Source organism: Rhagoletis zephyria, unplaced genomic scaffold (assembly GCF_001687245.7).
Source record: "Rhagoletis zephyria isolate East Lansing unplaced genomic scaffold, Rhagoletis_zephyria_1.1 Rzeph_scaffold_02983, whole genome shotgun sequence".
NCBI classification, from domain to species: Eukaryota; Metazoa; Arthropoda; class Insecta; order Diptera; family Tephritidae; genus Rhagoletis; species Rhagoletis zephyria.
Window position 1 is genome coordinate 15,588 of NW_016160067.1, and position 14,338 is coordinate 29,925.

The 14,338-nt window shown below is 35.9% G+C and overlaps 1 protein-coding gene across 5 annotated transcripts; it reads right to left on the reverse strand.

The window, feature by feature from the left end:
- Positions 1-1,736: 1,736 nt before the first annotated feature.
- Positions 1,737-14,035, reverse strand: LOC108368165 (zinc finger protein 616-like). Of its 5 annotated transcripts, none has more exons than XM_017622952.1 (6): positions 13,899-14,035; positions 13,253-13,828; positions 12,743-13,163; positions 12,503-12,676; positions 9,072-9,172; positions 1,737-2,573 (listed from the first exon to the last, which is right to left on the reverse strand). In XM_017622952.1, the coding sequence occupies exons 2-6, from the start codon at positions 13,595-13,597 to the stop codon at positions 2,442-2,444; spliced, it is 1,173 nt and encodes a 390-aa protein (XP_017478441.1). In that variant the 5' UTR covers positions 13,598-13,828; positions 13,899-14,035; the 3' UTR covers positions 1,737-2,441. The 5 variants fall into 5 exon arrangements, with proteins under 5 accessions (XP_017478441.1, XP_017478440.1, XP_017478438.1 ...); XM_017622951.1 differs by having other exon boundaries at positions 13,232-13,828; positions 13,899-14,033; XM_017622949.1 differs by having other exon boundaries at positions 13,223-13,828; positions 13,899-14,031.
- Positions 14,036-14,338: the final 303 nt, after the last annotated feature.

Below are 14,338 nucleotides of genomic sequence, written 5' to 3' on the forward strand. Positions count from 1 at the left end.
GTTGGGTTATATTCCACTTAAAACTTCTCAGTTTTTTCCCCTATTTTCAAACGGTTCCGTAGGGGTCTGCGGGAGGCGCCTAATGGCGGGTTGGGCTTTTTATAAAGTGGGAACTGTCCTCTTTCTAATGGGAGGGGTTTAGGGGGCCACGCTCCTTCCCCTCCGCCCGCCACTCTTAAAACGGTGGGCTAACAACTAAACATTTCCCGAAAATTTCAGTCTGTCTGTATGTTTGTACGCGTATCACTCGAAAACTAATGGATGGCATCGAATTTAATTTTCACCGATGTATCGCTAGAGGTCTAATTTACAATATAGGAGAAAAAATTAGAGAGTTCCCACCTGTTTGAAATTTTCAGTTTAATTAAATTGATACTATAAAGTAAATATTGCAGTGTGGCTGTCAAAAGAAAGAGGTTTACAAAGGCTTACAGCTAAAACTATTTTTAAGGCTGCCACCTCTTTGAAAACTTTTATTTAATTTAATTCATAACATAAACTAAATATTGCAATATTGGCATCAAACTAAAGAGGTTAGGAAATTTTACTACCGAAGATATTTTTAGGGGGACTGCCGCCTGTTTGGAAAATTGTATTAATTTATATTGGTAAAATAAATGAAGTATGCGGATATTAAACTAAAGAGGTTTAGGAAGCTTACTTTCGAAAATATTTTTAAAGCGGGTTGCCACCTATTTAGAACATTTAATTTAATTAAATTGATAAGATAAGCTAAATTTTGCCATATGGGTATCAAACGAAAGTATTTGAGAATAATAAAATTGTAACAGGCCGATGTCTGTACATTATAGATAATAAAGAAAAATTAATGTGGGGGTCTTTATTAGAGCAACATATATGTTTGCACGCGCATCCCTCGAAAAATAATGCCCTAACATACCTTATTTATACCTACGTAAAAACCGCATTAACAAAAAAACCGACTTGATTCAACACATATGTCTTTCTAACGTTTATTCCTCAGTCTTTATAGCGCACTTGATTAAACCGCGTTGAAAAGTAAACAAACTCCGTTAGTTTTACCGACAATTATTTAATAATAAATTTAAACGGTGGACCGAAATGGAAGCGAACAGTAATACAAATTTATTATAATACTAAATACTATTAAAAACGGGCTGTATAAAGATAAAATAGCCAATTGTGATTTCGCGTTAAATGAATTGTTCATTTTTTTATGGTTCGCATACGTTGGGAGCAGTGGTGAGTGCAGGCGGAATGACAAAAAGGGAGCACTGTGGCTAGTCATGTCGACTGGGGGGGGTTCACGCCTTACTACTGTTCCCTGCGATATAGCAGAGAAAAGTCATGCCTGTCAAACATCTTCACTTCCGGCATGGCCGGAAGTATCGGACGGACACATAACAAAAATTCAAAAAAAAAACAGTTACAAAAAAAGCTGAAAAAGAACGTTAAATTAAATATTTAAAATAAAATTAAATTTAAGGAAATGAACAACCACAAAAACCTAAGGCCGAATATAAGGGCTCCACCGATGTTGTTGTGACGCCCGGTGCTGGCCCACCTCGCCATGGCTACTGGCGTGCCCTAATTTCAGTAGCCCCACAGTTAAAATTCCTATATGCATTCCTAACCCAGTAAAAACGTGAACATACCCATTTATATTAGGGGTCTTCATCAAAAGTGATAAACTCTTGATAAACTTGATAAAGTGATAAGTTTATCATTTTGATAAATGAACTGTCAAACTTTGTATGGAAATCTATTTAACCAAAGTTTATCACTTTCTCAAACGACTTTGGTGGATAAATGTATAAATTTCAGCCAAATTCAAGCCTTACAGGTTGCCAGGTAGTCGCTTTTGCTACGAACACATAAAAGCAAATGAACACAACTTACGAGGTAAGAATGAAACGTAACTAGCCATATATGTAAGTTAAATAATAAATAGTTTTATGCAATTATTTACGAAGGTGCATTCATGAAAGAAGACGGATAAACTGATAAATTTAAGCAATTTATCCCTTTATCGCTTTAGATGAAGACCCCTATTATAAGTTTATTGACAAAAATTCATTTTTCTTACGACTAAATTAATCCTATTTCTTACATCTATTTCCTTGCTGCTGGTGTGTTGTTGTTAATAGGCAGTGTGGCCGCCTTTAATTTCGACGCCTTGTTGTTGTTGTTAGGCGGTCGCTGCTGTTGTGGCCGCCTTGTTCTTGTTGTTAGGCGGTGAGGCCGCCTTTAATTTCTCCGCCTTGTTGTTCTTGTTAGGCGGTCGCTGCTGTTGGGGACGCCTTGTTGTTGTCGTTGTTAGGCGTTCGCTGCTGTTGTGGCCGCCTTGTTGTTGTTGTTAGGCGGTAGGTCGCCTTTAAGTTGGCCGCCTTTTTGTTGTTGTTAGGTGGTCGCTGCTGTTGTGGCTTCCGTGTTGTTTGTGTTAGGCGGTGTGGCCGCCTTTAATTTCGCCGTCTTAATGTTGTTGTAAGGTGGTCGATCGCCTTTAAGTTGGCCACCTTGTTGTTGTTGTTAGGCGGTCTCTGCTGTACCCGGGTGCTCACCTCGGTTGATGCCCACTCTCTGGCGGGTTGCTGTTGGTTAATGGTATATATTTAGTTAGTAAACAAACAATACAAGGTACTATAATATAAGGTATATATAAATTGTGATGTAATGAAAACCCACCTAGCTGCCTCTTCATATGCCATTTGCCTACTCCTGTAACGTCCGCGATTGATGGCACCCGGGGGGTGTTATTGGGAGGNTACAAGACGCGCTTGACAGAAACTCCAACACATTCACAACGAAAACTAACACATATGTAAAATTTTATATGCCAGTTTGGCCCTGTAGCGAATGACTGTCATTTGATCGATCAAGTGAGTGGAAATGCTGATAGAAGTAACGGTAGTTGGTTGCCATAGTATTCGCAAGATTCACTAGGGCTGCATTTTGTGCTCAACAAAAGTAGTTGTACCTGCCAAATAATGTCGAGTAGTGAGGTACTTTTATATAATTTGAACTTAATTAGTTTAAACGATAATTTTATCATTATTCGTCCACACTCATAGCAAAAGTAAGTAAAAATAAAAGTTTTTATCGTGGTATGACATTTTTTTTTTATATATATAAAAGTAATAAATAAAACCATATTATAAAGTACTTGGTACTGAAGAAGGTCAAATGCGCACATCAACAGAAAAAAGAAAGACGCAAAACGAAAATATGCCCAAAACTCAAAGTGGTGTGGAAAAATGAAATAAGTTTTATAAAATATTTCATTTAAAATGAAGAAAAGAGCTTTTAATAACGCCATGGGCAAGAAAAACTGATTTACGAATCCAATATTAAAAAATTCCATCGACATCGAAAGTTCTCTCCCACTGCAGTCCTATGCGCTGTGGATTTAATAGAAACAAAATTAAAAGATCCAGAGTATGCTCAAGCCATGGTAATGAATTACACAGGCCAACAAAAATGGGCACCATTTTGTAACCTAAAATGTTAAAGCTGTTTTTGATAGACTTTTTCATGGTAATTACCAATCCGCAAGTAAAAAGTTTCCATCACGTCCAGATTTTGAGAAAAACGTGGCCAAATGTAACCGCTGTAACCGCTAAGCGATTTGGCCGAGTTCAGCAAAGCACGCCAGTCGTTTCTCTTCTGTGCCAACTGACGCCAATTGGAAACGCCAAGTTAAGCCAAGTCCTTCTCCACCTGACCTTTCCATCGCAGTGGGGGCCTCCCTCTTCCTCTGCTGACACCAGCGGGTTCCGAGTTGAATACTTTCAGAGCTGGAGCGTCGATGTCCATTCGAACGACATAGCCAAGCCAGCGGAGCCGCTGTATTTTCATTCGCTGCACTATGTCCATGTCGTTGTAAAGCTCATACAGCTCATCGTTCCATCGTCTGCGGTACTCGCCGTCGCCAATGCGTAAAGGCCCGTAAGTCTTCCGCAAAATCTTTCTCTCGAATACTCCAAGAGCCGCCTCATCGGATGTTGTCATTGTCCATGCTTCTGCGCCATATACCAGCACGGGCATGATGAGTGACTTATAGAGCGTGGTTTTCGTACGTCGAGAGAGGACTTTACTCCTGAATTGCCTACTCAGTCCAAAGTTGCACTTGTTGGCAAGAGTCATTCTGCGTTTGATTTCAAAGTTGACATTATTATCGGTGTTAATGCTGGTTCCCAAGTAAACGAATTTCTCTACTTTCTCGAAATTGTAACTGTCAACAGTGACGTGGGTGCCAAGGCGCGAATGTGCTGACTGTTTGTTTGATGACAGGAGATACTTCGTCTTGTCCTCGTTTACCACCAGACCCATGCGCTTTGCTTCCCTATCCAACTTGGAAAAGGCAGAACAGACTTCGCGGTTTTTGTTACCGATGATGTCGATGTCATCGGCATAAGCCAGCAATTGCACGCTCTTGTAGTAAAATGTTCCTGAGCGGTTCAGTTCTGCAGCTCTTATTATCTTCTCCAACATCAGATTAAAGAAGTCACATGAAAGGGAGTCGCCCTGTCTGAAATTACGTTTGGTGACGAACGGCTCGGGGAGGTCTTTCCCAATTCTGACGGAGCTGGTGGTATTGCTCAACGTCATTTTACATAGCCGTATGAGTTTTGAGGGGATGCCAAATTCAGACATAGCGGCGTACAGGCAACTCCTTTTAGTGCTGTCAAAAGCAGCTTCAAAGTCGACAAATAGGTGGTGAGTGTCAATCCTTTTCTCGCGGGTCTTTTCCAAGATTTGACGTATTGTGAATACCTGGTCTTTGGTGGATTTTCGAGGTCTAAAGCCACACTGATAAGTCCCAATCAGTTCATTGACGGTGGGCTTCAGTCTTTCACACAATACGCTCGATAAGACCTTGTAACCTATGCTTAGAAGGCTGATCTCGCGGTAGTTGGCGCGAATGACGGGGTCGCCTTTCTTGATGCATGCACCTTATCAACTCCTCGCCACCGTACTTGAATAGCGCAGCAGCTTTGTTGTTTTTCAGCCGCGTTATTGCTATCGACTCCGTCATCATCAAATGGGGGCTCGGCTTCTTCTGTATGCGTAAAAATTTTGAGATATTTAGTGGGGAAGTTTTAGAGTTGTGAAAGTGAAGTTTTTGTCGTTTATAACAGTTTTTTGGCAAGTTTTTTTTTACACCAAATCAAGCTACTAGATAGTAAGACCAGAGTATTTTTTAAAAGTTTTGACTGAACTGGTTCCAAAAACTATACTTAATAAACTTTCAAATTCACATCTTTAACTTAAATTTTCTGTGCAAATGTAAGAATGCTACTTCTTAAAAAACTGCTTTGCGTCTAAAAACAATGAAAACTGTGATTTCCGGAGAAAAAAGCGTACTGTTTGAAAATTTAAGGAGAAATCAACGTTTTTTTCATATTTATATCCACCAGGCAGAAGCACAATAATAGCCGGTTTCTCCAGTAATTTAAATGGAAATTGGTTTTGTTTTCTGTCAATTGACTGCTCAATTGTCACTTAAATTGCTTTCGTGAAATTGGCTGTAAGTGCCATTAAAACATATTAAATTGCCCACTGGCTTATAGGCAATTTTGACGACTTTGCACATTAGGTCAATGGTTCATTTGGCTGTGCGAAAGTCCAATTTCGTAAACGCAGTTTTACATTATTGTTTGATGCCATTCTGTAGAAAATACTCCAAAATAACAGAAACTTTACTTTGTTTTTGTAAAATAAAAATCACCGTTAGGCAGCAATCAAACAAAGTTACACTTTCAAAACGTTATTGACACGTCGCACAGTGGTCCAATCTGCTCTATTAGGGTAATTTAATTATTATATTAAGAACTAAGATAGATATCGGGATGAAATTTCGCACAAATTATGTCTGAATGACTAACAACTTCTGCTCATAAAATGGGCCAGATCGAATGGCGACCACGCCTACCAACCATATAATTAAAAACTCGCTAAATATTTCGTCAATTTCTGGTACATTTTTTAAGCACTTGCGCACGGTTATAGATACCTGCATACCTAAAACTTTTTTAGAAAGTCCGTTATGTATATACTGTATTGACGCCGGATCCGAATCAGCCACCTAATATATGTATAAAATAAAAAAAAAAAACTGCTAAAAAGTCAGATCAAGCTTAACAACTTTTAGGGCCGTTTCAGTTGCTCTTGCTCTATATTTACTTATGTTGCATTGTCAACCTTTTTAATTATATGACGAATGTAGTGAAGTTTCACTCTACGGAATAAAAAATTTATTTTTACCGGTAAGATAAGAAAACCAAAACACTTTAAAGTGAGGAACAATTTATCTGCCCTGTTAGTAAAGGCAACTTTACTGCTTACATTAGAAAATGGCCCTCAGTAAGTAAACGATACTGATGCTTTGATAAATTCGTGTGATGTGCATTCGACCGGACCTACCTATGGTTATGTATTTCGACCCGCAGAATTCGAATTTGAAGTCAGTTTGGCCAATATACCTCCTAAATTTCGATAAAACTTAAAAAAAAAACCGTAAAAATAGTGAAAATCGGCAATAAAAAACGGTTTTTTGAAGTTTTCTCGAAATCTAGGAGGTATATTGGCCAAACTGAATTCAAATTCGGATTCTGCGGGTCGAAATACATAACCATAGGTAGGTCCGGTCAAATGCACATCACACTAATTTTTTTTGAGTGCCGGTGTTATTAGTGCGAGAGCTTCTTCAGGCGAAATACCTTTAGGACTCTTCTTTGCCAATATGACCTTCTTAATAGCAGTACCTCTTTCTGGAGAAGCACTTAAAAGCTCATTAAGTAGCGTAGCTGAAGATCTCATTTTTCGTTCAGTAGCCAAAAAGAAATACATCTGGTTCGATAACTTTCGAAAGCTCATTAGCTTTCTTCATTTTAACTTTTTGGCAACAATCTTCAAAACTTTTAGCTGGCCTACCAGCAGAAAATGTCGGCTTGCCAAACTTAGAATTAACAAATTGTGACAAGTCTATTTCAAATTCGAGCCAATCTTTATTTGCAGTAACAAACCGCTCTCTTTTTCGGAAAACTTTTGTCCACTTTAGGTCCAAATTCTGAATTAACTTCGCACGTATGATTTCAATTTAACAAATTTGATTATATGACTAGATCCTAAACTGATATTCCCTGGTACAAAATCCATTATTCCATCAAGTCTTTCATTTTTAGGGGTCGACAGCCAAAAATCAAAAACTTCCTGTCTTGAAATTTTAGGAGTCATTTTGAAAATTGGAAATAAATGTATGGGTGCCGCAGCTAACCGCAGAATTTTTTTGTGGATTCTATTAGTATATACATCAATTTAGAGAATAACTATAGTAAGTGATCTATATTCCGCCATATAAGAAAGATTTCTTCTACAAAACCAAAAAAATAATAATTTGGTACTAACCAAAAAGTTAAAACTTTATCAGCTCCAAAAAAATATGTTCGTCCACTTCGGTAATAATTTTTACATTTCCTGAATTTTCTTACTTAAAACAACGACGGAGAAAGAAATGAAGTTAAAACAAAGTTTCTTTAAACAAGTTATTGAGCCTTAAAAATACTCAGTTTCCGTTGCACGCACAATTTCTTTTTCACTTATTGCTTACTATGACTTTTGGATACCGTTATGTTTATATGTAGCCAAATGTTTTTAAACAAAGTTGCATTTAGTCTTAAGTAGACAATATTCTTGCATATTTGATAAAAATTTTATTGAAAAATTACAAACAAAAAATTTAATTAAACTATCCAAGCTCTTCACATTGGACTACTGTGCGTCGTTTGCGCAACCGGTTTATTTCTTAAGTTTAAAGTGTATTTTTCATAAAGCTCTAATAATTAAAGAAACATTTTAATGGAAAACAAAAATATAAGTGAGAACCTATGTCCTAATTTAAAAAAAGTGACGTTTTATCATTTCTTTGCAAAATCAGCTGACTTATTTGCATAGCCTCAACAATTTTCTGATTTATTTCCAATTATGATTTAATGTAAGCTTTTACAATTTTGTTAACTTTCGGCAAACAATATGGAAATGGAAATGGATAAACTGGGATGTAACGAGTTGATCTTATTTTACGCAAGCCGCCGTTTTTAGCCGTTTTCAAGAAAAACAATTTTTTTTTTGGGCTATCATGCTAATACAAAAGCCGAGATGTTTGTAGTTTGGCTGATTGGATGTTCAAAGACAGAAAGGCTTTCTTCGGTTGTCAACCATGTTTAAAAACAAATTTGGTGCTGTTGATATTTGCGGAAGTTTCATGAAACTCTTAGAAGAAAAAAACGCTTATTTTTTGCAATTATTTATCAAACAAAGACGAAAAATTATGGAATTATCCCGTTTCTTACTGATGAAGTTGTTTTAGAAATCAAAGCCAACTGTGTCGACGAGCAGCCGGATTCTAACTTTCGCTATCGCTAAAATATGCTAAAATGCGAAAGCTAACATTTTATCCGAATTTTTGGCTATCCCCAAAAATTGCGGTTCTGTCCTCCCTTTCGTTAAAAATAACTTAGCCTAAATTGTAGTATTTTACCCGGCCGCAAGTGGCGCTGTACAACAACAGCAGCTGTAAAAATTTGCTTGCATTTTAATGGTGGTAAATAGTCAATTTCAATGGTGATAAATAGTGAAAATGGAAGTATGTGATAGCAAAAAAAAAGACCAGCCTCAATTTGGATTACATTTCATCTCCTGTAGCATAGCTATGTTACAAAGACACTCGCGCCGATTCGCAAAGACTATTGATGAGCAGCCTTCGCAAAGAGGCAAATCCTTGAGAGAATCTACGGATTGCAATTTCGAAATTTTTTGCTCAAGGTGAATAGAGCTTTGAACATTATTTTCGTAGATTAGTTTCAAAAATATTCTTTTCAGGAAGTTACCAGTGGTTTTAGTAAATATGTTACAATGCAGCATTTGCATTCTGAATATAAATAATATCGGTGGACAATGTGGGAAAAATCTTCAAGAGTACATATAAATGTAAATGCAATAACAATATAAATTATAGAAATAAAAAAATATGTGACATACATTGCAGAGAAGCGCAGCGAGCATGATCAAACTAAGCATATCCCACTCACCATCCATAATTTTTTCTGCTTAAATGCATTCAGTATCGTAGCTCCCTTGTGATGGAGCTCGTGGATTGTTAGACCATTTTTATGAAGAAATAATTTTTCACCTGTTAGCCTGTGTTTTTTGTATGTATACGGAGTTAAAAAGCTTTGGTTACAGATGTCGCACGGAAATCTTTCCCGATTCTCATTGTGACAGAGCTCATGATTTTTTAGGGCACATGACTCCTTAAATGTTTTTGCTGGCGAAGGTAAATTCAACAAAGATAGAAATTAGTCCACAAGTTAAAAGGAACGGAAATACTTACGGCAGGCCTGACAAAGAAAAGTTTTTGGTTTATGACGTTGCTTATGTTTTTTTAATGAGCTTCTCTTCATTATTTTCCCACATTCTTCACACTTCACCGGCTCAGACATGTCCTTGACTTTCTTTTTTGTTTTCACCTCGGATTTTACTTTGTTTGTTTTCTTTACGTTTTTAGGTCTTGTATGAGCAAGATTGAGTTGTTTACTTTTTTTCGATAAGACCAGCCCAGCTTCATTTAAGTTATTGCCGCTCTGCATATCCTTATCCGATTCAACTAGAAACTTTGTTGTTGTTGTAGTGTCAGTACTAAGTTTTTTATCAATATTTATTTCGTGTTCGATATCATTTGATGCAGATGTTTCATCATCATCCATAAAATGTTCATTCCATTCTGGTGATACTTTTATATCCTCTACGTGATCCTTGTAAACAAATAGAAAATAATTATTGTTTAATTATATCTAAATCGTATTTGATATACCATATCTACAGTATCTGGCATCTTAGTTACTTCCATTAGCTCTTCATGTACTGGAACCCATTCAAAAGTGTTGGCTATACTTTCTATCTTCACTTTTTCCGTTTGTGTGCAACGTAATTCATTATCAGCCCTTCTCGCCTTTTCAATAAAATCATAAACGTCTTTAAGTTTTTGGGCACAATCAAGGCATAGATATTGCATCCGGGCATCATCGAGTTCATTTGGATCATCTTTCAAACTTAAATTAATTTGTGTACATTTACAAAAACACTCTTTGTATGATATATCCAAAGAGTCAACAGGCTGATACCAATCTAGCAGATGCACCCGATCTTCCGGCGACAAACAGGCACGGCATATATTTGATAAATCCATCTGAACTTTTCACCACTGCCGTATTGATAATTCAAGTCTTAGTCGGTAAAAAATAGTTTTGTAGAATGTGTGATTATATATTGGTAAGACAGAACAATTTGAAAATAGGGATGTCGAAAATATTTCGATATAAAAAATGGTACAATTTTAATGCTTTTAAAAGTCGACTGTCCGACAAATAGATTTCTTCGGTAGATATAGTGATGTTCCGATATCAGTGAAAACTATCTCCTGAAATTGAATCAAAATAAATTAAAATGTACTTTAATAAATTTAAGGAAAAATATTGTTATAAACTTACAAATTGGTCATAGGCAAAAGATTGTTTCTTTTGTTTACTTTTTACCGCTCTTCTTCTGCCATTGTTTACTATTCACGGTGCATTATCAAACATCAAAATTACTGGCCTACTACTATTTCAAGCAGAAGAAAGAACACGAACATTTTCTTGTGCATTTTCTTAAGAGCTGGATACTAAAGCCCTGTATGCAGCTCTCAAGAAAACGGTCAAGAAAAAATTGCCATTATTTCGTGTGTGTGTCCAAGGAATTTTGACATTTTTGATACTTCACAGCCTGTTGCCTCACTCTCACTCAACGGGCATATATTTCTGTTGCAAACCTGGGTTAAAACAAAGTTTCTTTAAACAAGTTATTGAGCCTTAAAAATACTCAGTTTCCGTTGCACGCACAATTTCATTTTTCACTTATTGCTTACTATGACTTTTGGATACCGTAGACAATATTCTTGCATATTTGATAAAAATTTTATTGAAAAATTACAAACAAAAAATTTAATTAAATTATCCTAGCTCTTCACATTGGACCACTGTGCGTCGTTTGCGCAACCGGTTTATTTCTTAAGTTTAAAGTGTATTTTTCATAAAGCTCGAATAATTAAAGAAACATTTTAATGGAAAACAAAAATATAAGTGAGAACCTATGTGCTAATTTAAAAAAAGTGACGTTTTATCATTTCTTTGCAAAATCAGCTGACTTATTTGCATAGCCTCAACTTTCTGATTTATTTCCAATTATGATTTAATGTAAGCTTTTACAATTTTGTTAACTTTCGGCCAACAATATGGAAATGGAAATGGATAAACTGGGATGTAACGAATTGATCTTATTTTACGCAAGCCGCCGTTTTTAGCCGTTTTCAAGAAAAACAATTTTTTTTTTGGGCTATCATGCTAATACAAAAGGCGAGATGTTTGTAGTTTGGCTGATTGGATGTTCAAAGACAGAAAGGCTTTCTTCGGTTGTCAACCATGTTTAAAAACAAATTTGGTGCTGTTGATATTTGCGGAAGTTTCATGAAACTCTTAGAAGAAAAAACGATTATTTTTTGCAATTATTTATCAAACAAAGACGGAAAATTATGGAATTATCCCGTTTCTTACTGATGAAGTTGTTTTAGAAATCAAAGCCAACTGTGTCGACCAGCAGCCGTATTCTAACTTTCGCTATCGCTAAAATATGCTAAAATGCGAAAGCTAACATTTTATCCGAATTTTTGGCTATCCCCAAAAATTGCGGTTCTGTCCTCCCTTTCGTTAAAAATAACTTAGCCTAAATTGTAGTATTTTACCCGGCCGCAAGTGGCGCTGTACAACAACAGCAGCTGTAAAAATTTGCTTAAATTTTAATGGTGGTAAATAGTCAATTTCAATGGTGATAAATAGTGAAAATGGAAGTATGTGATAGCAAAAAAAATACCAGCCTCAATTTGGATTACATTTCATCTCCTGTAGCATAGCTATGTTACAAAGACACTCGCGCCGATTCGCAAAGACTATTGATGAGCAGCCTTCGCAAAGAGGCAAATCCTTGAGAATCTACGGATTGCAATTTCGAAATTTTTTGCTCAAGGTGAATAGAGCTTTGAACATTATTTTCGTAGATTAGTTTCAAAAATATTCTTTTCAGGAAGTTACCAGTGGTTTTAGTAAATATGTTACAATGCAGCATTTGCATTCTGAATATAAATAATATCGGTGGACAATGTGGGAAAAATCTTCAAGAGTACATATAAATGTAAATGCAATAACAATATAAATTATAGAAATAAAAAAATATGTGACATACATTGAAGAGAAGCGCAGCGAGCATGATCAAACTAAGTATATCCCACTCACCATCCATAATTTATTCTGCTTAAATGCCTTCATTATTGAAATGCCCTCGAACGTCATATCCACCCTATCTATCGTAGCTCCCTTGTGATGGAGCTCGTGGATTGTTAGACCATTTTTATGAAGAAATGATTTTTCACACTGAGCACATTGATATATTGGTTTGCGGTTGGTTTCGTGCGTTAGCCTGTGTTTTTTGTATGTATACGGAGTTAAAAAGCTTTGGTTACAGATGTCGCACGGAAATCTTTCCCGATTCTCATTGTGACAGAGCTCATGATTTTTTAGGGCACATGACTCCTTAAATGTTTTTGCTGGCGAAGGTAAATTCAACAAAGATAGAAATTAGTCCACAAGTTAAAAGGAACGGAAATACTTACGGCAGGCCTGACAAAGAAAAGTTTTTGGTTTATGACGTTGCTTATGTTTTTTTAATGAGCTTCTCTTCATTATTTTCCCACATTCTTCACACTTCACCGGCTCAGACATGTCCTTGACTTTCTTTTTTGTTTTCACCTCGGATTTTACTTTGTTTGTTTTCTTTACGTTTTTAGGTCTTGTATGAGCAAGATTGAGTTGTTTACTTTTTTTCGATAAGACCAGCCCAGCTTCATTTAAGTTATTGCCGCTCTGCATATCCTTATCCGATTCAACTAGAAACTTTGTTGTTGTTGTAGTGTCAGTACTAAGTTTTTTATCAATATTTATTTCGTGTTCGATATCATTTGATGCAGATGTTTCATCATCATCCATAAAATGTTCATTCCATTCTGGTGATACTTTTATATCCTCTACGTGATCCTTGTAAACAAATAGAAAATAATTATTGTTTAATTATATCTAAATCGTATTTGATATACCATATCTACAGTATCTGGCATCTTAGTTACTTCCATTAGCTCTTCATGTACTGGAACCCATTCAAAAGTGTTGGCTATACTTTCTATCTTCACTTTTTCCGTTTGTGTGCAACGTAATTCATTATCAGCCCTTCTCGCCTTTTCAATAAAATCATAAACGTCTTTAAGTTTTTGGGCACAATCAAGGCATAGATATTGCATCCGGGCATCATCGAGTTCATTTGGATCATCTTTCAAACTTAAATTAATTTGTGTACATTTACAAAAACACTCTTTGTATGATATATCCAAAGAGTCAACAGGCTGATACCAATCTAGCAGATGCACCCGATCTTCCGGCGACAAACAGGCACGGCATATATTTGATAAATCCATCTGAACTTTTCACCACTGCCGTATTGATAATTCAAGTCTTAGTCGGTAAAAAATAGTTTTGTAGAATGTGTGATTATATATTGGTAAGACAGAACAATTTGAAAATAGGGATGTCGAAAATATTTCGATATAAAAAATGGTACAATTTTAATGCTTTTAAAAGTCGATTGTCCGACAAATAGATTTCTTCGGTAGATATAGTGATGTTCCGATATCAGTGAAAACTATCTCCTGAAATTGAATCAAAATAAATTAAAATGTACTTTAATAAATTTAAGGAAAAATATTGTTATAAACTTACAAATTGGTCATAGGCAAAAGATTGTTTCTTTTGTTTACTTTTTACCGCTCTTCTTCTGCCATTGTTTACTATTCACGGTGCATTATCAAACGTCAAAATTACTGGCCTACTACTATTTCAAGCACAGAGAACGTATATTTATAGAGAAGGACCAAGAACGGATCAGCGTGGAAACTGTCAAATACCAATAAAACTTGCGAAGCGCATTTTAAGAGCGGCAAGCCAGAGACAATCGAATTTTAACAGAGCCCAGCCAGAACCAAAATAAATTTAACAGAAATTGTCTCATCAAAGCAAATGCATATTTTTCTTGTTAGAAATGAAATGCTGATGGCTTTTTACGTTTTTACCTCGCTTTTATTGTTCTTTAAATTGGTTAATTATTTAAAATAAATGCATGCATAGGTCGAAATATGTAATATGTACATATTGTGTACATG

Excerpts from the sequence above, each read along its gene's own strand:
- LOC108368165 (XM_017622949.1), bottom strand. The coding sequence starts at position 13,597 with ATGGATTTATCAAATATATGCCGTGCCTGTTTGTCGCCGGAAGATCGG. Across the intron at positions 13,164-13,222 it reads TGCCAGATACTGTAGATATG|GATCACGTAGAGGATATAAA; the intron begins GTATATCAAATA and ends TTTGTTTACAAG. Across the intron at positions 12,677-12,742 it reads TTTTCTTTGTCAGGCCTGCC|CAAAAACATTTAAGGAGTCA; the intron begins GTAAGTATTTCC and ends TACCTTCGCCAG.